The 26,768-nt window shown below is 46.3% G+C and overlaps 1 protein-coding gene across 1 annotated transcript in view; it reads right to left on the reverse strand.

Annotated features, from left to right (window-relative positions):
- The window catches only part of LOC121555779 (sperm-associated antigen 1-like), a 70,327-nt gene that overhangs the window by 23,657 nt on the left and 19,902 nt on the right, over positions 1-26,768 (reverse strand). Inside the window, 1 exon segment of the mRNA XM_045226982.1 lies at positions 4,440-4,597. Coding sequence (XP_045082917.1) covers positions 4,440-4,597 — 158 coding nt within the window.

The following is a 26,768-nucleotide window of genomic DNA, read 5'->3' on the forward strand; positions in this document are numbered from 1 at the left end:
CAGACAGTATCTCTCCTCTCTCTGTTCCACTAGTCACCTCCAGCAGACAGTATCTCTCCTCTCTCTGTTCCACTAGTCACCTCCAGCAGACAGTATCTCTCCTCTCTCTGTTCCACTAGTAACCTCCAGCAGACAGTATCTCTCCTCTCTCTGTTCCACTAGTCACCTCCAGCAGACAGTATCTCTCCTCTCTCTGTTCCACTAGTGACCTCCAGCAGACAGTATCTCTCCTCTCTCTGTTCCACTAGTGACCTCCAGCAGACAGTATCTCACCCTCTCTCTGTTCCACTAGTTACCTCCAGCAGACAGTATCTCTCCTCTCTCTGTTCCACTAGTCACCTCCAGCAGACAGTATCTCTCCTCTCTCTGTTCCACTAGTGACCTCCAGCAGACAGTATCTCTCCTCTCTCTGTTCCACTAGTCACCTCCAGCAGACAGTATCTCTCCTCTCTCTGTTCCACTAGTCACCTCCAGCAGACAGTATCTCTCCTCTCTCTGTTCCACTAGTGACCTCCAGCAGACAGTATCTCTCCTCTCTCTGTTCCACTAGTCACCTCCAGCAGACAGTATCTCTCCTCTCTCTGTTCCACTAGTGACCTCCAGCAGACAGTATCTCTCCTCTCTCTCTGTTCCACTAGTGACCTCCAGCAGACAGTATCTCTCCTCTCTCTGTTCCACTAGTCACCCTCCAGTACTCCAGCAGACAGTATCTCTCCTCTCTCTGTTCCACTAGTCACCCTCCAGTTCTCCAGCAGACAGTATCTCTCCTCTCTCTGTTCCACTAGTCACCCTCCAGTACTCCAGCAGACAGTATCTCTCCTCTCTCTGTTCCACTAGTCACCTCCAGCAGACAGTATCTCTCCTCTCTCTGTTCCACTAGTGACCTCCAGCAGACAGTATCTCTCCTCTCTCTGTTCCACTAGTCACCCTCCAGTACTCCAGCAGACAGTATCTATCCTCTCTCTGTTCCACTAGTCACCTCCAGTACTCCAGCAGACAGTATCTCTCCTCTCTCTCTGTTCCACTAGTCACCTCCAGCAGACAGTATCTCTCCTCTCTCTGTTCCACTAGTGACCTCCAGCAGACAGTATCTCTCCTCTCTCTGTTCCACTAGTCACCTCCAGCAGACAGTATCTCTCCTCTCTCTGTTCCACTAGTCACCTCCAGTACTCCAGCAGACAGTATCTCTCCTCTCTCTGTTCCACTAGTGACCTCCAGCAGACAGTATCTCTCCTCTCTCTGTTCCACTAGTAACCTCCAGCAGACAGTATCTCTCCTCTCTCTCTGTTCCACTAGTGACCTCCAGCAGACAGTATCTCTCCTCTCTCTGTTCCACTAGTCACCTCCAGCAGACAGTATCTCTCCTCTCTCTGTTCCACTAGTCACCTCCAGCAGACAGTATCTCTCCTCTCTCTGTTCCACTAGTCACCTCCAGCAGACAGTATCTCTCCTCTCTCTGTTCCACTAGTCACCTCCAGCAGACAGTATCTCTCCTCTCTCTGTTCCACTAGTCACCTCCAGTACTCCAGCAGACAGTATCTCTCCTCTCTCTGTTCCACTAGTCACCTCCAGCAGACAGTATCTCTCCTCTCTCTGTTCCACTAGTCACCTCCAGCAGACAGTATCTCTCCTCTCTCTGTTCCACTAGTCACCTCCAGCAGACAGTATCTCTCCTCTCTCTGTTCCACTAGTCACCTCCAGTACTCCAGCAGACAGTATCTCTCCTCTCTCTGTTCCACTAGTCACCTCCAGCAGACAGTATCTCTCCTCTCTGTTCCACTAGTAACCTCCAGCAGACAGTATCTCTCCTCTCTCTCTGTTCCACTAGTCACCTCCAGCAGACAGTATCTCTCCTCTCTCTGTTCCACTAGTAACCTCCAGCAGACAGTATCTCTCCTCTCTCTCTGTTCCACTAGTGACCTCCAGCAGACAGTATCTCGCCTCTCTCTGTTCCACTAGTGACCTCCAGCAGACAGTATCTCTCTGTTCCACTAGTCACCTCCAGCAGACAGTATCTCTCCTCTCTCTGTTCCACTAGTGACCTCCAGCAGACAGTATCTCTCCTCTCTCTGTTCCACTAGTCACCTCCAGCAGACAGTATCTCTCCTCTCTCTGTTCCTCTAGTCACCTCCAGCAGACAGTATCTCTCCTCTCTCTGTTCCACTAGTCACCTCCAGCAGACAGTATCTCTCCTCTCTCTCTGTTCCGCTAGTCACCTCCAGCAGACAGTATCTCTCCTCTCTCTGTTCCACTAGTCACCTCCAGCAGACAGTATCTCTCCTCTCTCTGTTCCACTAGTCACCTCCAGTACTCCAGCAGACAGTATCTCTCCTCTCTCTCTGTTCCACTAGTCACCTCCAGCAGACAGTATCTCTCCTCTCTCTGTTCCACTAGTCACCTCCAGCAGACAGTATCTCTCCTCTCTCTGTTCCACTAGTCACCCTCCAGTACTCCAGCAGACAGTATCTCTCCTCTCTCTGTTCCACTAGTGACCTCCAGCAGACAGTATCTCTCCTCTCTCTGATCCACTAGTCACCCTCCAGTACTCCAGCAGACAGTATCTCTCTTCTCTCTGTTCCACTAGTCACCTCCAGCAGACAGTATCTCTCCTCTCTCTGTTCCACTAGTGACCTCCAGCAGACAGTATCTCTCCTCTCTCTGTTCCACTAGTCACCTCCAGCAGACAGTATCTCTCCTCTCTCTGTTCCACTAGTCACCTCCAGCAGACAGTATCTCTCCTCTCTCTGTTCCACTAGTCACCTCCAGTACTCCAGCAGACAGTATCTCTCCTCTCTCTGTTCCACTAGTGACCTCCAGCAGACAGTATCTCTCCTCTCTCTCTGTTCCACTAGTCACCTCCAGTACTCCAGCAGACAGTATCTCTCCTCTCTCTCTGTTCCACTAGTCACCTCCAGTACTCCAGCAGACAGTATCTCTCCTCTCTCTGTTCCACTAGTCACCTCCAGCAGACAGTATCTCGCCTCTCTCTCTGTTCCACTAGTCACCTCCAGCAGACAGTATCTCTCCTCTCTCTGTTCCACTAGTCACCTCCAGCAGACAGTATCTCTCCTCTCTCTGTTCCACTAGTGACCTCCAGCAGACAGTATCTCTCCTCTCTCTGTTCCACTAGTCACCTCCAGCAGACAGTATCTCTCCTCTCTCTGTTCCACTAGTCACCTCCAGCAGACAGTATCTCTCCTCTCTCTGTTCCACTAGTGACCTCCAGCAGACAGTATCTCTCCTCTCTCTGTTCCACTAGTCACCTCCAGCAGACAGTATCTCTCCTCTCTCTGTTCCACTAGTGACCTCCAGCAGACAGTATCTCTCCTCTCTCTGTTCCACTAGTCACCTCCAGCAGACAGTATCTCTCCTCTCTCTCTGTTCCACTAGTCACCTCCAGTACTCCAGCAGACAGTATCTCTCCTCTCTCTGTTCCACTAGTCACCTCCAGTACTCCAGCAGACAGTATCTCTCCTCTCTCTGTTCCACTAGTCACCTCCAGCAGACAGTATCTCTCCTCTCTCTCTGTTCCACTAGTCACCTCCAGTACTCCAGCAGACAGTATCTCTCCTCTCTCTGTTCCACTAGTCACCTCCAGTACTCCAGCAGACAGTATCTCTCCTCTCTCTGTTCCACTAGTCACCTCCAGCAGACAGTATCTCTCCTCTCTCTCTGTTCCACTAGTCACCTCCAGTACTCCAGCAGACAGTATCTCTCCTCTCTCTGTTCCACTAGTCACCTCCAGTACTCCAGCAGACAGTATCTCTCCTCTCTCTGCTCCACTAGTCACCTCCAGTACTCCAGCAGACAGTATCTCTCCTCTCTCTGCTGCAGTAGACTATATGACCGTTGAAGGTTACAGCAGAAAGAGGTTGAGTAATGATGATGATGCTGGCTGCACACGGCCAATAGAACAACACCCTATTCCCTATTGGACTGCGTTTCACCCTGGGCTCTGGCCAAAGGTAGTGCACTATATAGGGAATAGGGTGCTATAGACTCTGGTGAGAATTAGTGAACAACAAAGGAAGTAGGGGGTCATTATGGACTCATCCTGTGAGTCAGGCTGAGTGTAGACCCTTGTGACAGATGAAACAGCTGGTCAGCGTACAGATTAGGTTCTGGGTTACTACACTCTTAGAAAGAAAGGTGCTATCTACAACCTAAAAGAGTTCTTCAGCTGTCCCCCATAGGATAACCCTTTGAAGAACCCTGTTTGGTGCCAGATAGAACCCTATTGGGTTCCATGTAGAACCCTTTCCCCCAGAGGGTTCTACATGGAACCCAAAAGAGTTCTACCTGGAACCAAAAATGGTTCTACCTGGAACCAAAAATGGTTCTACCTGGAACCAAAAAGTGTTCTCCTATGGGGACAGCCAAAGAACCCTTTTGGAATCCTTTTTTCTAAGAGTGTACATTAGGCTGAGTGAGACCCCTACCTGCGTGGTGCTTGGCCTTCTCTGCTCTGGCCTGTAGGACCTCAGCGCTGGGCGGTTCCTCCCTGCGGTGCTGCTGAGCTGATAGTGGGACCAGCGGGATCTCAGGTAGTTTCTCTCTCCACTGCTCTCCATCCTGCTCTATCAGCAACCGCGTGATTCTGGAGGAACCAGACATACAGAGACACACAGACGCACATTCACACACACAGACGTACGCATGTACACACACAGGCACACACACACACACGCATGTACACACACACACACACACACACACACACAAATGCACGCAGGCACACACACAGGCACACAGATGTAGCATGTACACACACACACACACACACACACACACGTACGCATGTACACACACACACACACACACAAATGCACGCATGTACACACACAGGCACACAGACGTAGCATGTACATACACACACACACACACAGACATACGCATGTACACACACACACACGTACGCATGTACACACACACACACACACACACAAATGCACGCAGGCACACACACACACACACACACAGACGTACGTATGTAAATACACACACACACACACACACACACAGACGTACGTATGTAAATACACACACACACACACACACAGATGTACGTATGTACAGTGGGGAGAACAAGTATTTGATCCACTGCCGAGTTTGCAGGTTTTCCTACTTACAGCATGTAGAGGTCTGTAATTTTAATCATAGGTACACTTCAACTGTGAGAGACGGAATCTAAAACAAAAATCCAGAAAATCACATTTGTATGATTTTTAAGTAATTAATTTGCATTTTATTGCATGACATAAGTATTTGATCACCTACCAACCAGTAAGAATTCCGGCTCTCACAGACCTGTTAGTTTTTCTTTAAGAAGCCCTCCTGTTCTCCACTCATTACCTGTATTAACTGCACCTGTTTGAACTCGTTACCTGTATAAAAGACACCTGTCCACACACTCAATCAAACAGACTCCAACCTCTCCACAATGGACAAGACCAGAGAGCTGTGTAAGGACATCAGGGATAAAATTGTAGACCTGCACAAGGCTGGGATGGGCTACAGGACAATAGGCAAGCAGCTTGGTGAGAAGGCAACAACTGTTGGCGCAATTATTAGAAAATGGAAGAAGTTCAAGATGACGGTCAATCACCCTCGGTCTGGGACTCCATGCAAGATCTCACCTCGTGGGGCATCAATGATCATGAGGAAGGTGAGGGATCAGCCCTGAACTACACGGCAGGACCTGGTCAATGACCTGAAGAGAGCTGGGACCACAGTCTCAAAGAAAACCATTAGTAACACACTCCGCCGTCATGGATTAAAATCCTGCAGCGCACGCAAGTTCCCCTGCTCAAGCCAGCGCATGTCCAGGCCCGTCTGAAGTTTGCCAATGACCATCTAATCCAGAGGAGGAATGGGAGAAGGTCATGTGGTCTGATGAGACAAAAATTGAGCTTTTTTGGTCTAAACTCCACTCGCCGTGTTTGGAGGAAGAAGAAGGATGAGAACAACCCCAAGAACACCATCCCAACCGTGAAGCATGGAGGTGGAAACATCATTCTTTGGGGATGCTTTTTCTGCAAAGGGGACAGGGACGACTGCACCGTATTGAGGGGAGGATGGATGGGGCCATGTATCGCGAGATCTTGGCCAACAACCTCCTTCCCTCAGTAAGAGCATTGAAGATGGGTCGTGGCTGGGTCTTCCAGCATGACAACGACCCAAAACACACAGTCAGGGCAACTAAGGAGTGGCTCCGTAAGAAGCATCTCAAGGTCCTGGAGTGGCCTAGCCAGTCCCCAGACCTGAACCCAATAGAACATCTTTGGAGGGAGCTGAAAGTCCGTATTGCCCAGCGACAGCCCCGAAACCTGAAGGATCTGGAGAAGGTCTGTATAGAGGAGTGGGCCAAAATCCCTGCTGCAGTGTGTGCAAACCTGGTCAAGACCTACAGGAAACGTATGATCTCTGTAATTGCAAACAAAGGTTTCTGTACCAAACATTAAGTTCTGCTTTTCTGATGTATCAAATACTTATGTCATGCAATAAAATGCAAATTAATTACTTAAAAATCATACCATGTGATTTTCTAGGATTTTTGTTTTAGATTCCGTCTCTCACAGTTGAAGTGTACCGATGATAAAAATTACAGACCTCTAAATGCTTTGTAAGTAGGAAAACCTGCAAAATCGGCAGTGTAGCAAATACTTGTTCTCCCCACTGTACACACACACACACAGACCTTGTTATCCTCCCTCCTATCCTCAGGACGTGTGTGTGAGTGTAGCTGGAGGACAGCAGGTCATTCTGTCCTGCTGCTAATCAGAAGACTGACGTCTGAGCTGGCTAATTAGAGTCTACAGTAAAGGGGCCTTTCAAACAACTCTCACTCACTTCCCATGGCTGTTACTGTAGGGTGGCAACATTCTGTTCACATTCTACAAATCCTGATATCAGGAATCCTCCAACTGGGATTTCTGGGAAAACCTGGGAATTTGGGGAAAGTTCAAAGAATTTTGCAACCCTAATGATGGTAAAGATGAGGGTGGAGTAGTTTACCTGTTGACACTGTCTAATGAGGGTGGAGTAGTTTACCTGTTGACACTGTCTAATGAGGGTGGAGTAGTTTACCTGTTGACACTGTCTAATGAGGGTGGAGTAGTTTACCTGTTGACACTGTCTAATGAGGGTGGAGTAGTTTACCTGTTGACACTGTCTAATGAGGGTGGAGTAGTTTACCTGTTGACACTGTCTAATGAGGGTGGAGTAGTTTACCTGTTGACACTGTCTAATGAGGGTGGAGTAGTTTACCTGTTGCCACTGTCTAATGAGGGTGGAGTAGTTTACCTGTTGACACTGTCTAATGAGGGTGGAGTAGTTTACCTGTTGACACTGTCTAATGAGGGTGGAGTAGTTTACCTGTTGACACTGTCTAATGAGGGTGGAGTAGTTTACCTGTTGACACTGTCTAATGAGGGTGGAGTAGTTTACCTGTTGACACTGTCTAATGAGGGTGGAGTAGTTTACCTGTTGACACTGTCTAATGAGGGTGGAGTAGTTTACCTGTTGACACTGTCTAATGAGGGTGGAGTAGTTTACCTGTTGACACTGTCTAATGAGGGTGGAGTAGTTTACCTGTTGACACTGTCTAATGAGGGTGGAGTAGTTTACCTGTTGACACTGTCTAATGAGGGTGGAGTAGTTTACCTGTTGCCACTGTCTAATGAGGGTGGAGTAGTTTACCTGTTGACACTGTCTAATGAGGGTGGAGTAGTTTACCTGTTGCCACTGTCTAATGAGGGTGGAGTAGTTTACCTGTTGACACTGTCTAATGAGGGTGGAGTAGTTTACCTGTTGCCACTGTCTAATGAGGGTGGAGTAGTTTACCTGTTGACACTGTCTAATGAGGGTGGAGTAGTTTACCTGTTGACACTGTCTAATGAGGGTGGAGTAGTTTACCTGTTGACACTGTCTAATGAGGGTGGAGTAGTTTACCTGTTGCCACTGTCTAATGAGGGTGGAGTAGTTTACCTGTTGACACTGTCTAATGAGGGTGGAGTAGTTTACCTGTTGACACTGTCTAATGAGGGTGGAGTAGTTTACCTGTTGACACTGTCTAATGAGGGTGGAGTAGTTTACCTGTTGACACTGTCTAATGAGGGTGGAGTAGTTTACCTGTTGACACTGTCTAATGAGGGTGGAGTAGTTTACCTGTTGACACTGTCTAATGAGGGTGGAGTAGTTTACCTGTTGACACTGTCTAATGAGGGTGGAGTAGTTTACCTGTTGACACTGTCTAATGAGGGTGGAGTAGTTTACCTGTTGACACTGTCTAATGAGGGTGGAGTAGTTTACCTGTTGACACTGTCTAATGAGGGTGGAGTAGTTTACCTGTTGACACTGTCTAATGAGGGTGGAGTAGTTTACCTGTTGACACTGTCTAATGAGGGTGGAGTAGTTTACCTGTTGACACTGTCTAATGAGGGTGGAGTAGTTTACCTGTTGCCACTGTCTAATGAGGGTGGAGTAGTTTACCTGTTGACACTGTCTAATGAGGGTGGAGTAGTTTACCTGTTGACACTGTCTAATGAGGGTGGAGTAGTTTACCTGTTGCCACTGTCTAATGAGGGTGGAGTAGTTTACCTGTTGACACTGTTTAATGAGGTTGGAGTAGTTTACCTGTTGACACTGTCTAATGAGGGTGGAGTAGTTTACCTGTTGACACTGTCTAATGAGGGTGGAGTAGTTTACCTGTTGACACTGTCTAATGAGGGTGGAGTAGTTTACCTGTTGACACTGTCTAATGAGGGTGGAGTAGTTTACCTGTTGCCACTGTCTAATGAGGGTGGAGTAGTTTACCTGTTGCCACTGTCTAATGAGGGTGGAGTAGTTTACCTGTTGCCACTGTCTAATGAGGGTGGAGTAGTTTACCTGTTGCCACTGTCTAATGAGGGTGGAGTAGTTTACCTGTTGCCACTGTCTAATGAGGGTGGAGTAGTTTACCTGTTGACACTGTCTAATGAGGGTGGAGTAGTTTACCTGTTGCCACTGTCTAATGAGGGTGGAGTAGTTTACCTGTTGACACTGTCTAATGAGGGTGGAGTAGTTTACCTGTTGACACTGTCTAATGAGGGTGGAGTAGTTTACCTGTTGACACTGTCTAATGAGGGTGGAGTAGTTTACCTGTTGACACTGTCTAATGAGGGTGGAGTAGTTTACCTGTTGACACTGTCTAATGAGGGTGGAGTAGTTTACCTGTTGCCACTGTCTAATGAGGGTGGAGTAGTTTACCTGTTGACACTGTCTGAGGGTGGAGTAGTTTACCTGTTGACACTGTCTAATGAGGGTGGAGTAGTTTACCTGTTGACACTGTCTAATGAGGGTGGAGTAGTTTACCTGTTGACACTGTCTAATGAGGGTGGAGTAGTTTACCTGTTGACACTGTCTAATGAGGGTGGAGTAGTTTACCTGTTGCCACTGTCTAATGAGGGTGGAGTAGTTTACCTGTTGACACTGTCTAATGAGGGTGGAGTAGTTTACCTGTTGACACTGTCTAATGAGGGTGGAGTAGTTTACCTGTTGACACTGTCTAATGAGGGTGGAGTAGTTTACCTGTTGACACTGTCTAATGAGGGTGGAGTAGTTTACCTGTTGACACTGTCTAATGAGGGTGGAGTAGTTTACCTGTTGACACTGTCTAATGAGGGTGGAGTAGTTTACCTGTTGCCACTGTCTAATGAGGGTGGAGTAGTTTACCTGTTGACACTGTCTAATGAGGGTGGAGTAGTTTACCTGTTGACACTGTCTAATGAGGGTGGAGTAGTTTACCTGTTGACACTGTCTAATGAGGGTGGAGTAGTTTACCTGTTGACACTGTCTAATGAGGGTGGAGTAGTTTACCTGTTGACACTGTCTAATGAGGGTGGAGTAGTTTACCTGTTGACACTGTCTAATGAGGGTGGAGTAGTTTACCTGTTGACACTGTCTAATGAGGGTGGAGTAGTTTACCTGTTGACACTGTCTAATGAGGGTGGAGTAGTTTACCTGTTGACACTGTCTAATGAGGGTGGAGTAGTTTACCTGTTGACACTGTCTAATGAGGGTGGAGTAGTTTACCTGTTGACACTGTCTAATGAGGGTGGAGTAGTTTACCTGTTGACACTGTCTAATGAGGGTGGAGTAGTTTACCTGTTGACACTGTCTAATGAGGGTGGAGTAGTTTACCTGTTGACACTGTCTAATGAGGGTGGAGTAGTTTACCTGTTGACACTGTCTAATGAGGGTGGAGTAGTTTACCTGTTGACACTGTCTAATGAGGGTGGAGTAGTTTACCTGTTGACACTGTCTAATGAGGGTGGAGTAGTTTACCTGTTGACACTGTCTAATGAGGGTGGAGTAGTTTACCTGTTGACACTGTCTAATGAGGGTGGAGTAGTTTACCTGTTGACACTGTCTAATGAGGGTGGAGTAGTTTACCTGTTGACACTGTCTAATGAGGGTGGAGTAGTTTACCTGTTGACACTGTCTAATGAGGGTGGAGTAGTTTACCTGTTGACACTGTCTAATGAGGGTGGAGTAGTTTACCTGTTGACACTGTCTAATGAGGGTGGAGTAGTTTACCTGTTGACACTGTCTAATGAGGGTGGAGTAGTTTACCTGTTGACACTGTCTAATGAGGGTGGAGTAGTTTACCTGTTGACACTGTCTAATGAGGGTGGAGTAGTTTACCTGTTGACACTGTCTAATGAGGGTGGAGTAGTTTACCTGTTGACACTGTCTAATGAGGGTGGAGTAGTTTACCTGTTGACACTGTCTAATGAGGGTGGAGTAGTTTACCTGTTGACACTGTCTAATGAGGGTGGAGTAGTTTACCTGTTGACACTGTCTAATGAGGGTGGAGTAGTTTACCTGTTGACACTGTCTAATGAGGGTGGAGTAGTTTACCTGTTGACACTGTCTAATGAGGGTGGAGTAGTTTACCTGTTGACACTGTCTAATGAGGGTGGAGTAGTTTACCTGTTGACACTGTCTAATGAGGGTGGAGTAGTTTACCTGTTGACACTGTCTAATGAGGGTGGAGTAGTTTACCTGTTGACACTGTCTAATGAGGGTGGAGTAGTTTACCTGTTGACACTGTCTAATGAGGGGTGGAGTAGTTTACCTGTTGACACTGTCTAATGAGGGTGGAGTAGTTTACCTGTTGACACTGTCTAATGAGGGTGGAGTAGTTTACCTGTTGACACTGTCTAATGAGGGTGGAGTAGTTTACCTGTTGACACTGTCTAATGAGGGTGGAGTAGTTTACCTGTTGACACTGTCTAATGAGGGTGGAGTAGTTTACCTGTTGACACTGTCTAATGAGGGTGGAGTAGTTTACCTGTTGCCACTGTCTAATGAGGGTGGAGTAGTTTACCTGTTGACACTGTCTAATGAGGGTGGAGTAGTTTACCTGTTGACACTGTCTAATGAGGGTGGAGTAGTTTACCTGTTGACACTGTCTAATGAGGGTGGAGTAGTTTACCTGTTGCCACTGTCTAATGAGGGTGGAGTAGTTTACCTGTTGACACTGTCTAATGAGGGTGGAGTAGTTTACCTGTTGACACTGTCTAATGAGGGTGGAGTAGTTTACCTGTTGCCACTGTCTAATGAGGGTGGAGTAGTTTACCTGTTGCCACTGTCTAATGAGGGTGGAGTAGTTTACCTGTTGCCACTGTCTAATGAGGGTGGAGTAGTTTACCTGTTGCCACTGTCTAATGAGGGTGGAGTAGTTTACCTGTTGCCACTGTCTAATGAGGGTGGAGTAGTTTACCTGTTGACACTGTCTAATGAGGGTGGAGTAGTTTACCTGTTGCCACTGTCTAATGAGGGTGGAGTAGTTTACCTGTTGACACTGTCTAATGAGGGTGGAGTAGTTTACCTGTTGACACTGTCTAATGAGGGTGGAGTAGTTTACCTGTTGACACTGTCTAATGAGGGTGGAGTAGTTTACCTGTTGACACTGTCTAATGAGGGTGGAGTAGTTTACCTGTTGACACTGTCTAATGAGGGTGGAGTAGTTTACCTGTTGACACTGTCTAATGAGGGTGGAGTAGTTTACCTGTTGACACTGTCTAATGAGGGTGGAGTAGTTTACCTGTTGACACTGTCTAATGAGGGTGGAGTAGTTTACCTGTTGACACTGTCTAATGAGGGTGGAGTAGTTTACCTGTTGACACTGTCTAATGAGGGGTGGAGTAGTTTACCTGTTGACACTGTCTAATGAGGGTGGAGTAGTTTACCTGTTGACACTGTCTAATGAGGGTGGAGTAGTTTACCTGTTGACACTGTCTAATGAGGGTGGAGTAGTTTACCTGTTGACACTGTCTAATGAGGGTGGAGTAGTTTACCTGTTGACACTGTCTAATGAGGGTGGAGTAGTTTACCTGTTGACACTGTCTAATGAGGGTGGAGTAGTTTACCTGTTGACACTGTCTAATGAGGGTGGAGTAGTTTACCTGTTGACACTGTCTAATGAGGGTGGAGTAGTTTACCTGTTGACACTGTCTAATGAGGGTGGAGTAGTTTACCTGTTGACACTGTCTAATGAGGGTGGAGTAGTTTACCTGTTGACACTGTCTAATGAGGGTGGAGTAGTTTACCTGTTGACACTGTCTAATGAGGGTGGAGTAGTTTACCTGTTGACACTGTCTAATGAGGGTGGAGTAGTTTACCTGTTGACACTGTCTAATGAGGGTGGAGTAGTTTACCTGTTGACACTGTCTAATGAGGGTGGAGTAGTTTACCTGTTGACACTGTCTAATGAGGGTGGAGTAGTTTACCTGTTGACACTGTCTAATGAGGGTGGAGTAGTTTACCTGTTGACACTGTCTAATGAGGGTGGAGTAGTTTACCTGTTGACACTGTCTAATGAGGGTGGAGTAGTTTACCTGTTGACACTGTCTAATGAGGGTGGAGTAGTTTACCTGTTGACACTGTCTAATGAGGGTGGAGTAGTTTACCCGTTGACACTGTCTAATGAGGGTGGAGTAGTTTACCTGTTGACACTGTCTAATGAGGGTGGAGTAGTTTACCTGTTGACACTGTCTAATGAGGGTGGAGTAGTTTACCTGTTGACACTGTCTAATGAGGGTGGAGTAGTTTACCTGTTGACACTGTCTAATGAGGGTGGAGTAGTTTACCTGTTGACACTGTCTAATGAGGGTGGAGTAGTTTACCTGTTGACACTGTCTAATGAGGGTGGAGTAGTTTACCTGTTGACACTGTCTAATGAGGGTGGAGTAGTTTACCTGTTGACACTGTCTAATGAGGGTGGAGTAGTTTACCTGTTGACACTGTCTAATGAGGGTGGAGTAGTTTACCTGTTGACACTGTCTAATGAGGGTGGAGTAGTTTACCTGTTGACACTGTCTAATGAGGGTGGAGTAGTTTACCTGTTGACACTGTCTAATGAGGGTGGAGTAGTTTACCTGTTGACACTGTCTAATGAGGGTGGAGTAGTTTACCTGTTGACACTGTCTAATGAGGGTGGAGTAGTTTACCTGTTGACACTGTCTAATGAGGGTGGAGTAGTTTACCTGTTGACACTGTCTAATGAGGGTGGAGTAGTTTACCTGTTGACACTGTCTAATGAGGGTGGAGTAGTTTACCTGTTGACACTGTCTAATGAGGGTGGAGTAGTTTACCTGTTGACACTGTCTAATGAGGGTGGAGTAGTTTACCCGTTGACACTGTCTAATGAGGGTGGAGTAGTTTACCTGTTGACACTGTCTAATGAGGGTGGAGTAGTTTACCTGTTGACACTGTCTAATGAGGGTGGAGTAGTTTACCTGTTGACACTGTCTAATGAGGGTGGAGTAGTTTACCTGTTGACACTGTCTAATGAGGGTGGAGTAGTTTACCTGTTGACACTGTCTAATGAGGGTGGAGTAGTTTACCTGTTGACACTGTCTAATGAGGGTGGAGTAGTTTACCTGTTGACACTGTCTAATGAGGGTGGAGTAGTTTACCTGTTGACACTGTCTAATGAGGGTGGAGTAGTTTACCTGTTGACACTGTCTAATGAGGGTGGAGTAGTTTACCTGTTGACACTGTCTAATGAGGGTGGAGTAGTTTACCTGTTGACACTGTCTAATGAGGGTGGAGTAGTTTACCTGTTGACACTGTCTAATGAGGGTGGAGTAGTTTACCTGTTGACACTGTCTAATGAGGGTGGAGTAGTTTACCTGTTGACACTGTCTAATGAGGGTGGAGTAGTTTACCTGTTGACACTGTCTAATGAGGGTGGAGTAGTTTACCTGTTGACACTGTCTAATGAGGGTGGAGTAGTTTACCTGTTGACACTGTCTAATGAGGGTGGAGTAGTTTACCTGTTGACACTGTCTAATGAGGGTGGAGTAGTTTACCTGTTGACACTGTCTAATGAGGGTGGAGTAGTTTACCTGTTGACACTGTCTAATGAGGGTGGAGTAGTTTACCTGTTGACACTGTCTAATGAGGGTGGAGTAGTTTACCTGTTGACACTGTCTAATGAGGGTGGAGTAGTTTACCTGTTGACACTGTCTAATGAGGGTGGAGTAGTTTACCTGTTGACACTGTCTAATGAGGGTGGAGCAGTTTACCTGTTGACACTGTCTAATGAGGGTGGAGTAGTTTACCTGTTGACACTGTCTAATGAGGGTGGAGTAGTTTACCTGTTGACACTGTCTAATGAGGGTGGAGTAGTTTACCTGTTGACACTGTCTAATGAGGGTGGAGTAGTTTACCTGTTGACACTGTCTAATGAGGGTGGAGTAGTTTACCTGTTGACACTGTCTAATGAGGGTGGAGTAGTTTACCTGTTGACACTGTCTAATGAGGGTGGAGTAGTTTACCTGTTGACACTGTCTAATGAGGGTGGAGTAGTTTACCTGTTGACACTGTCTAATGAGGGTGGAGTAGTTTACCTGTTGACACTGTCTAATGAGGGTGGAGTAGTTTACCTGTTGACACTGTCTAATGAGGGTGGAGTAGTTTACCTGTTGACACTGTCTAATGAGGGTGGAGTAGTTTACCTGTTGACACTGTCTAATGAGGGTGGAGTAGTTTACCCGTTGACACTGTCTAATGAGGGTGGAGTAGTTTACCTGTTGACACTGTCTAATGAGGGTGGAGTAGTTTACCTGTTGACACTGTCTAATGAGGGTGGAGTAGTTTACCTGTTGACACTGTCTAATGAGGGTGGAGAAGTTTACCTGTTGACACTGTCTAATGAGGGTGGATTAGTTTACCTGTTGACACTGTCTAATGAGGGTGGAGTAGTTTACCTGTTGACACTGTCTAATGAGGGTGGAGTAGTTTACCTGTTGACACTGTCTAATGAGGGTGGAGTAGTTTACCCGTTGACACTGTCTAATGAGGGTGGAGTAGTTTACCTGTTGACACTGTCTAATGAGGGTGGAGTAGTTTACCTGTTGACACTGTCTAATGAGGGTGGAGTAGTTTACCCGTTGACACTGTCTAATGAGGGTGGAGTAGTTTACCTGTTGACACTGTCTAATGAGGGTGGAGTAGTTTACCTGTTGACACTGTCTAATGAGGGTGGAGTAGTTTACCTGTTGACACTGTCTAATGGGGGTGGAGTAGTTTACCTGTTGACACTGTCTAATGAGGGTGGAGTAGTTTACCTGTTGACACTGTCTAATGGGGGTGGAGTAGTTTACCTGTTGACACTGTCTAATGAGGGTGGAGTAGTTTACCTGTTGACACTGTCTAATGGGGGTGGAGTAGTTTACCTGTTGACACTGTCTAATGAGGGTGGAGTAGTTTACCTGTTGACACTGTCTAATGAGGGTGGAGTAGTTTACCTGTTGACACTGTCTAATGAGGGTGGAGTAGTTTACCTGTTGACACTGTCTAATGAGGGTGGAGTAGTTTACCCGTTGACACTGTCTAATGAGGGTGGAGTAGTTTACCTGTTGACACTGTCTAATGAGGGTGGAGTAGTTTACCTGTTGACACTGTCTAATGAGGGTGGAGTAGTTTACCTGTTGACACTGTCTAATGAGGGTGGAGTAGTTTACCTGTTGACACTGTCTAATGAGGGTGGAGTAGTTTACCTGTTGACACTGTCTAATGAGGGTGGAGTAGTTTACCTGTTGACACTGTCTAATGAGGGTGGAGTAGTTTACCTGTTGACACTGTCTAATGAGGGTGGAGTAGTTTACCTGTTGACACTGTCTAATGAGGGGTGGAGTAGTTTACCTGTTGACACTGTCTAATGAGGGTGGAGTAGTTTACCTGTTGACACTGTCTAATGAGGGTGGAGTAGTTTACCTGTTGACACTGTCTAATGAGGGTGGAGTAGTTTACCTGTTGACACTGTCTAATGAGGGTGGAGTAGTTTACCTGTTGACACTGTCTAATGAGGGTGGAGTAGTTTACCTGTTGACACTGTCTAATGAGGGTGGAGTAGTTTACCTGTTGACACTGTCTAATGGGGGTGGAGTAGTTTACCTGTTGACACTGTCTAATGGGGGTGGAGTAGTTTACCTGTTGACACTGTCTAATGGGGGTGGAGTAGTTTACCTGTTGACACTGTCTAATGAGGGTGGAGTAGTTTACCTGTTGACACTGTCTAATGAGGGTGGAGTAGTTTACCTGTTGACACTGTCTAATGAGGGTGGAGTAGTTTACCTGTTGACACTGTCTAATGAGGGTGGAGTAGTTTACCTGTTGACACTGTCTAATGAGGGTGGAGTAGTTTACCTGTTGACACTGTCTAATGAGGGTGGAGTAGTTTACCTGTTGACACTGTCTAATGAGGGTGGAGTAGTTTACCTGTTGACACTGTCTAATGAGGGTGGAGTAGTTTACCTGTTGACACTGTCTAATGAGGGGTGGAGTAGTTTACCTGTTGACACTGTCTAATGGGGGTGGAGTAGTTTACCTGTTGACACTGTCTAATGGGGGTGGAGTAGTTTACCTGTTGACACTGTCTAATGGGGGTGGAGTAGTTTACCTGTTGACACTGTCTAATGGGGGTGGAGTAGTTTACCTGTTGACACTGTCTAATGGGGGTGGAGTAGTTTACCTGTTGACACTGTCTAATGGGGGTGGAGTAGTTTACCTGTTGACACTGTCTAATGGGGTGGAGTAGTTTACCTGTTGACACTGTCTAATGGGGGTGGAGTAGTTTACCTGTTGACACTGTCTAATGGGGGTGGAGTAGTTTACCTGTTGACACTGTCTAATGGGGGTGGAGTAGTTTACCTGTTGACACTGTCTAATGGGGTGGAGTAGTTTACCTGTTGACACTGTCTAATGGGGGTGGAGTAGTTTACCTGTTGACACTGTCTAATGGGGGTGGAGTAGTTCCTGTTGACACTGTCTAATGAGGGTGGAGTAGTTTACCTGTTGACACTGTCTAATGGGGGTGGAGTAGTTTACCTGTTGACACTGTCTAATGGGGGTGGAGTAGTTTACCTGTTGACACTGTCTAATGAGGGTGGAGTAGTTTACCTGTTGACACTGTCTAATGAGGGTGGAGTAGTTTACCTGTTGACACTGTCTAATGAGGGTGGAGTAGTTTACCTGTTGACACTGTCTAATGGGGGTGGAGTAGTTTACCTGTTGACACTGTCTAATGAGGGTGGAGTAGTTTACCTGTTGACACTGTCTAATGAGGGTGGAGTAGTTTACCTGTTGACACTGTCTAATGAGGGTGGAGTAGTTTACCTGTTGACACTGTCTAATGAGGGTGGAGTAGTTTACCTGTTGACACTGTCTAATGAGGGTGGAGTAGTTTACCTGTTGACACTGTCTAATGAGGGTGGAGTAGTTTACCTGTTGACACTGTCTAATGAGGGTGGAGTAGTTTACCTGTTGACACTGTCTAATGAGGGTGGAGTAGTTTACCTGTTGACACTGTCTAATGAGGGTGGAGTAGTTTACCTGTTGACACTGTCTAATGAGGGTGGAGTAGTTTACCTGTTGACACTGTCTAATGAGGGTGGAGTAGTTTACCTGTTGACACTGTCTAATGAGGGTGGAGTAGTTTACCTGTTGACACTGTCTAATGAGGGTGGAGTAGTTTACCTGTTGACACTGTCTAATGAGGGTGGAGTAGTTTACCTGTTGACACTGTCTAATGAGGGTGGAGTAGTTTACCTGTTGACACTGTCTAATGAGGGTGGAGTAGTTTACCTGTTGACACTGTCTAATGAGGGTGGAGTAGTTTACCTGTTGACACTGTCTAATGGGGTGGAGTAGTTTCCTGTTGACACTGTCTAATGGGGGTGGAGTAGTTTACCTGTTGACACTGTCTAATGGGGGTGGAGTAGTTTCCCTGTTGACACTGTCTAATGGGGGTGGAGTAGTTTCCTGTTGACACTGTCTAATGGGGGTGGAGTAGTTTACCCTGTTGACACTGTCTAATGGGGGTGGAGTAGTTTACCTGTTGACACTGTCTAATGGGGGGTGGAGTAGTTTCCCTGTTGACACTGTCTAATGGGGTGGAGTAGTTTCCCTGTTGACACTGTCTAATGGGGGTGGAGTAGTTTCCTGTTGACACTGTCTAATGGGGGTGGAGTAGTTTCCCTGTTGACACTGTCTAATGGGGGTGGAGTAGTTTACCTGTTGACACTGTCTAATGGGGGTGGAGTAGTTTCCCTGTTGACACTGTCTAATGGGGGTGGAGTAGTTTCCCTGTTGACACTGTCTAATGGGGGTGGAGTAGTTTCCCTGTTGACACTGTCTAATGGGGGTGGAGTAGTTTACCTGTTGACACTGTCTAATGGGGGTGGAGTAGTTTACCTGTTGACACTGTCTAATGGGGGTGGAGTAGTTTCCCTGTTGACACTGTCTAATGGGGGTGGAGTAGTTTCCCTGTTGACACTGTCTAATGGGGGTGGAGTAGTTTCCCTGTTGACACTGTCTAATGGGGGTGGAGTAGTTTCCTGTTGACACTGTCTAATGAGGGGTGGAGTAGTTTACCTGTTGACACTGTCTAATGAGGGTGGAGCAGTTTACCTGTTGACACTGTCTAATGGGGTGGAGTAGTTTCCTGTTGACACTGTCTAATGAGGGTGGAGTAGTTTACCTGTTGACACTGTCTAATGGGGTGGAGCAGTTTCCTGTTGACACTGTCTAATGGGGTGGAGCAGTTTACCTGTTGACACTGTCTAATGAGGGGTGGAGTAGTTTACCTGTTGACACTGTCTAATGAGGGTGGAGCAGTTTACCTGTTGACACTGTCTAATGAGGGTGGAGCAGTTTACCTGTTGACACTGTCTAATGAGGGTGGAGCAGTTTACCTGTTGACACTGTCTAATGAGGGTGGAGCAGTTTACCTGTTGACACTGTCTAATGAGGGGTGGAGTAGTTTACCTGTTGACACTGTCTAATGAGGGTGGAGTAGTTTACCTGTTGACACTGTCTAATGAGGGTGGAGTAGTTTACCTGTTGACACTGTCTAATGAGGGTGGAGTAGTTTACCTGTTGACACTGTCTAATGAGGGTGGAGCAGTTTACCTGTTGACACTGTCTAATGAGGGTGGAGCAGTTTACCTGTTGACACTGTCTAATGAGGGTGGAGTAGTTTACCTGTTGACACTGTCTAATGAGGGTGGAGTAGTTTACCTGTTGACACTGTCTAATGAGGGTGGAGTAGTTTACCTGTTGACACTGTCTAATGAGGGTGGAGTAGTTTACCTGTTGACACTGTCTAATGAGGGTGGAGTAGTTTACCTGTTGACACTGTCTAATGAGGGTGGAGTAGTTTACCTGTTGACACTGTCTAATGAGGGTGGAGTAGTTTACCCGTTGACACTGTCTAATGAGGGTGGAGTAGTTTACCTGTTGACACTGTCTAATGAGGGTGGAGTAGTTTACCTGTTGACACTGTCTAATGAGGGTGGAGTAGTTTACCTGTTGACACTGTCTAATGAGGGTGGAGCAGTTTACCTGTTGACACTGTCTAATGAGGGTGGAGTAGTTTACCTGTTGACACTGTCTAATGAGGGTGGAGTAGTTTACCTGTTGACACTGTCTAATGAGGGTGGAGTAGTTTACCCGTTGACACTGTCTAATGAGGGGTGGAGTAGTTTACCTGTTGACACTGTCTAATGAGGGTGGAGTAGTTTACCCGTTGACACTGTCTAATGAGGGTGGAGTAGTTTACCTGTTGACACTGTCTAATGAGGGTGGAGTAGTTTACCTGTTGACACTGTCTAATGAGGGTGGAGTAGTTTACCTGTTGACACTGTCTAATGAGGGGTGGAGTAGTTTACCTGTTGACACTGTCTAATGAGGGGTGGAGTAGTTTACCCGTTGACACTGTCTAATGAGGGTGGAGTAGTTTACCCGTTGACACTGTCTAATGAGGGTGGAGTAGTTTACCTGTTGACACTGTCTAATGAGGGTGGAGTAGTTTACCTGTTGACACTGTCTAATGGGGGTGGAGTAGTTTACCCGTTGACACTGTCTAATGAGGGTGGAGTAGTTTACCTGTTGACACTGTCTAATGAGGGTGGAGTAGTTTACCTGTTGACACTGTCTAATGGGGGTGGAGTAGTTTACCTGTTGACACTGTCTAATGGGGGTGGAGTAGTTTACCTGTTGACACTGTCTAATGAGGGTGGAGTAGTTTACCTGTTGACACTGTCTAATGGGGGTGGAGTAGTTTACCTGTTGACACTGTCTAATGAGGGGTGGAGTAGTTTACCTGTTGACACTGTCTAATGAGGGTGGAGTAGTTTACCTGTTGACACTGTCTAATGGGGGTGGAGTAGTTTACCTGTTGACACTGTCTAATGAGGGTGGAGTAGTTTACCTGTTGACACTGTCTAATGAGGGTGGAGTAGTTTACCTGTTGACACTGTCTAATGAGGGTGGAGTAGTTTACCTGTTGACACTGTCTAATGAGGGTGGAGTAGTTTACCTGTTGACACTGTCTAATGAGGGTGGAGTAGTTTACCTGTTGACACTGTCTAATGAGGGTGGAGTAGTTTACCTGTTGACACTGTCTAATGAGGGTGGAGTAGTTTACCTGTTGACACTGTCTAATGAGGGTGGAGTAGTTTACCTGTTGACACTGTCTAATGAGGGTGGAGTAGTTTTACCTGTTGACACTGTCTAATGAGGGTGGAGTAGTTTACCTGTTGACACTGTCTAATGGGGGTGGAGTAGTTTACCCGTTGACACTGTCTAATGGGGGGTGGAGTAGTTTACCTGTTGACACTGTCTAATGAGGGTGGAGTAGTTTACCTGTTGACACTGTCTAATGAGGGTGGAGTAGTTTACCCGTTGACACTGTCTAATGAGGGTGGAGTAGTTTACCTGTTGACACTGTCTAATGAGGGTGGAGTAGTTTACCTGTTGACACTGTCTAATGAGGGGTGGAGTAGTTTACCTGTTGACACTGTCTAATGAGGGTGGAGTAGTTTACCTGTTGACACTGTCTAATGAGGGTGGAGTAGTTTACCTGTTGACACTGTCTAATGAGGGTGGAGTAGTTTACCTGTTGACACTGTCTAATGAGGGTGGAGTAGTTTACCTGTTGACACTGTCTAATGAGGGTGGAGTAGTTTACCTGTTGACACTGTCTAATGAGGGGTGGAGTAGTTTACCTGTTGACACTGTCTAATGAGGGTGGAGTAGTTTACCTGTTGACACTGTCTAATGAGGGTGGAGTAGTTTACCTGTTGACACTGTCTAATGAGGGTGGAGTAGTTTACCTGTTGACACTGTCTAATGAGGGTGGAGTAGTTTACCTGTTGACACTGTCTAATGAGGGTGGAGTAGTTTACCTGTTGACACTGTCTAATGAGGGTGGAGTAGTTTACCTGTTGACACTGTCTAATGAGGGTGGAGCAGTTTACCTGTTGACACTGTCTAATGAGGGTGGAGTAGTTTACCTGTTGACACTGTCTAATGAGGGTGGAGTAGTTTACCTGTTGACACTGTCTAATGAGGGTGGAGTAGTTTACCTGTTGACACTGTCTAATGAGGGTGGAGTAGTTTACCTGTTGACACTGTCTAATGAGGGTGGAGTAGTTTACCTGTTGACACTGTCTAATGAGGGTGGAGTAGTTTACCTGTTGACACTGTCTAATGAGGGTGGAGTAGTTTACCTGTTGACACTGTCTAATGAGGGTGGAGTAGTTTACCTGTTGACACTGTCTAATGAGGGTGGAGTAGTTTACCTGTTGACACTGTCTAATGAGGGTGGAGTAGTTTACCTGTTGACACTGTCTAATGAGGGTGGAGCAGTTTACCTGTTGACACTGTCTAATGAGGGTGGAGCAGTTTACCTGTTGACACTGTCTAATGAGGGTGGAGTAGTTTACCTGTTGACACTGTCTAATGAGGGTGGAGTAGTTTACCTGTTGACACTGTCTAATGAGGGTGGAGTAGTTTACCTGTTGACACTGTCTAATGAGGGTGGAGTAGTTTACCTGTTGACACTGTCTAATGAGGGTGGAGTAGTTTACCTGTTGACACTGTCTAATGAGGGTGGAGTAGTTTACCTGTTGACACTGTCTAATGAGGGTGGAGTAGTTTACCTGTTGACACTGTCTAATGAGGGTGGAGTAGTTTACCTGTTGACACTGTCTAATGAGGGTGGAGTAGTTTACCTGTTGACACTGTCTAATGAGGGTGGAGTAGTTTACCTGTTGACACTGTCTAATGAGGGTGGAGTAGTTTACCTGTTGACACTGTCTAATGAGGGTGGAGTAGTTTACCTGTTGACACTGTCTAATGAGGGTGGAGTAGTTTACCTGTTGACACTGTCTAATGAGGGTGGAGTAGTTTACCTGTTGACACTGTCTAATGAGGGTGGAGTAGTTTACCCGTTGACACTGTCTAATGAGGGTGGAGTAGTTTACCCGTTGACACTGTCTAATGAGGGTGGAGTAGTTTACCCGTTGACACTGTCTAATGAGGGTGGAGTAGTTTACCCGTTGACACTGTCTAATGAGGGTGGAGTAGTTTACCTGTTGACACTGTCTAATGAGGGTGGAGTAGTTTACCCGTTGACACTGTCTAATGAGGGTGGAGTAGTTTACCTGTTGACACTGTCTAATGAGGGTGGAGTAGTTTACCTGTTGACACTGTCTAATGAGGGTGGAGTAGTTTACCTGTTGACACTGTCTAATGAGGGTGGAGTAGTTTACCCGTTGACACTGTCTAATGAGGGTGGAGTAGTTTACCTGTTGACACTGTCTAATGAGGGTGGAGTAGTTTACCTGTTGACACTGTCTAATGAGGGTGGAGTAGTTTACCTGTTGACACTGTCTAATGAGGGTGGAGTAGTTTACCTGTTGACACTGTCTAATGAGGGTGGAGTAGTTTACCTGTTGACACTGTCTAATGAGGGTGGAGTAGTTTACCTGTTGACACTGTCTAATGAGGGTGGAGTAGTTTACCTGTTGACACTGTCTAATGAGGGTGGAGTAGTTTACCTGTTGACACTGTCTAATGAGGGTGGAGTAGTTTACCTGTTGACACTGTCTAATGAGGGTGGAGTAGTTTACCTGTTGACACTGTCTAATGAGGGTGGAGTAGTTTACCTGTTGACACTGTCTAATGAGGGTGGAGTAGTTTACCTGTTGACACTGTCTAATGAGGGTGGAGTAGTTTACCTGTTGACACTGTCTAATGAGGGTGGAGCAGTTTACCTGTTGACACTGTCTAATGAGGGTGGAGTAGTTTACCTGTTGACACTGTCTAATGAGGGTGGAGTAGTTTACCTGTTGACACTGTCTAATGAGGGTGGAGTAGTTTACCTGTTGACACTGTCTAATGAGGGGTGGAGTAGTTTACCTGTTGACACTGTCTAATGAGGGTGGAGCAGTTTACCTGTTGACACTGTCTAATGAGGGTGGAGTAGTTTACCTGTTGACACTGTCTAATGAGGGGTGGAGTAGTTTACCTGTTGACACTGTCTAATGAGGGTGGAGTAGTTTACCTGTTGACACTGTCTAATGAGGGTGGAGTAGTTTACCTGTTGACACTGTCTAATGAGGGTGGAGTAGTTTACCTGTTGACACTGTCTAATGAGGGTGGAGCAGTTTACCTGTTGACACTGTCTAATGAGGGTGGAGCAGTTTACCTGTTGACACTGTCTAATGAGGGTGGAGTAGTTTACCTGTTGACACTGTCTAATGAGGGTGGAGTAGTTTACCTGTTGACACTGTCTAATGAGGGTGGAGTAGTTTACCTGTTGACACTGTCTAATGAGGGTGGAGCAGTTTACCTGTTGACACTGTCTAATGAGGGTGGAGTAGTTTACCTGTTGACACTGTCTAATGAGGGTGGAGTAGTTTACCTGTTGACACTGTCTAATGAGGGTGGAGTAGTTTACCTGTTGACACTGTCTAATGAGGGTGGAGTAGTTTACCTGTTGACACTGTCTAATGAGGGTGGAGTAGTTTACCTGTTGACACTGTCTAATGAGGGTGGAGTAGTTTACCTGTTGACACTGTCTAATGAGGGTGGAGTAGTTTACCCGTTGACACTGTCTAATGAGGGTGGAGTAGTTTACCTGTTGACACTGTCTAATGAGGGTGGAGTAGTTTACCCGTTGACACTGTCTAATGAGGGGTGGAGTAGTTTACCTGTTGACACTGTCTAATGAGGGTGGAGTAGTTTACCTGTTGACACTGTCTAATGAGGGGTGGAGTAGTTTACCTGTTGACACTGTCTAATGAGGGTGGAGTAGTTTACCTGTTGACACTGTCTAATGGGGGTGGAGTAGTTTACCGTTGACACTGTCTAATGAGGGTGGAGTAGTTTACCCGTTGACACTGTCTAATGAGGGTGGAGTAGTTTACCTGTTGACACTGTCTAATGAGGGTGGAGTAGTTTACCTGTTGACACTGTCTAATGAGGGGTGGAGTAGTTTCCCTGTTGACACTGTCTAATGAGGGTGGAGTAGTTTACCTGTTGACACTGTCTAATGAGGGTGGAGTAGTTTACCCGTTGACACTGTCTAATGAGGGTGGAGTAGTTTACCCTGTTGACACTGTCTAATGAGGGTGGAGTAGTTTACCCGTTGACACTGTCTAATGAGGGTGGAGTAGTTTACCCGTTGACACTGTCTAATGAGGGGTGGAGTAGTTTACCCGTTGACACTGTCTAATGAGGGTGGAGTAGTTTACCCGTTGACACTGTCTAATGAGGGTGGAGTAGTTTACCCGTTGACACTGTCTAATGAGGGTGGAGTAGTTTACCCGTTGACACTGTCTAATGAGGGTGGAGTAGTTTACCCGTTGACACTGTCTAATGAGGGTGGAGTAGTTTACCCGTTGACACTGTCTAATGAGGGTGGAGTAGTTTACCCGTTGACACTGTCTAATGAGGGTGGAGTAGTTTACCCGTTGACACTGTCTAATGAGGGTGGAGTAGTTTACCTGTTGACACTGTCTAATGAGGGTGGAGTAGTTTACCCGTTGACACTGTCTAATGAGGGTGGAGTAGTTTACCCGTTGACACTGTCTAATGAGGGTGGAGTAGTTTACCCGTTGACACTGTCTAATGAGGGTGGAGTAGTTTACCCGTTGACACTGTCTAATGAGGGTGGAGTAGTTTACCCGTTGACACTGTCTAATGAGGGTGGAGTAGTTTACCCGTTGACACTGTCTAATGAGGGTGGAGTAGTTTACCCGTTGACACTGTCTAATGAGGGTGGAGTAGTTTACCCGTTGACACTGTCTAATGAGGGTGGAGTAGTTTACCCGTTGACACTGTCTAATGAGGGTGGAGTAGTTTACCCGTTGACACTGTCTAATGAGGGTGGAGTAGTTTACCCGTTGACACTGTCTAATGAGGGTGGAGTAGTTTACCCGTTGACACTGTCTAATGAGGGTGGAGTAGTTTACCCGTTGACACTGTCTAATGAGGGTGGAGTAGTTTACCCGTTGACACTGTCTAATGAGGGTGGAGTAGTTTACCTGTTGACACTGTCTAATGAGGGTGGAGTAGTTTACCTGTTGACACTGTCTAATGAGGGTGGAGTAGTTTACCCGTTGACACTGTCTAATGAGGGTGGAGTAGTTTACCTGTTGACACTGTCTAATGAGGGTGGAGTAGTTTACCTGTTGACACTGTCTAATGAGGGTGGAGTAGTTTACCTGTTGACACTGTCTAATGAGGGTGGAGTAGTTTACCTGTTGACACTGTCTAATGAGGGTGGAGTAGTTTACCTGTTGACACTGTCTAATGAGGGTGGAGTAGTTTACCTGTTGACACTGTCTAATGAGGGTGGAGTAGTTTTACCTGTTGACACTGTCTAATGAGGGTGGAGTAGTTTACCTGTTGACACTGTCTAATGAGGGTGGAGTAGTTTACCTGTTGACACTGTCTAATGAGGGTGGAGTAGTTTACCTGTTGACACTGTCTAATGAGGGTGGAGTAGTTTACCTGTTGACACTGTCTAATGAGGGTGGAGTAGTTTACCTGTTGACACTGTCTAATGAGGGTGGAGTAGTTTACCTGTTGACACTGTCTAATGAGGGTGGAGTAGTTTACCTGTTGACACTGTCTAATGAGGGTGGAGTAGTTTACCTGTTGACACTGTCTAATGAGGGTGGAGTAGTTTACCTGTTGACACTGTCTAATGAGGGTGGAGTAGTTTACCTGTTGACACTGTCTAATGAGGGTGGAGTAGTTTACCTGTTGACACTGTCTAATGAGGGTGGAGTAGTTTACCTGTTGACACTGTCTAATGAGGGTGGAGTAGTTTACCTGTTGACACTGTCTAATGAGGGTGGAGTAGTTTACCTGTTGACACTGTCTAATGAGGGTGGAGTAGTTTACCTGTTGACACTGTCTAATGA

The sequence above is a fragment of the Coregonus clupeaformis genome, chromosome 18, assembly GCF_020615455.1.
Source record: "Coregonus clupeaformis isolate EN_2021a chromosome 18, ASM2061545v1, whole genome shotgun sequence".
Taxonomy (NCBI): Eukaryota; Metazoa; Chordata; class Actinopteri; order Salmoniformes; family Salmonidae; genus Coregonus; species Coregonus clupeaformis.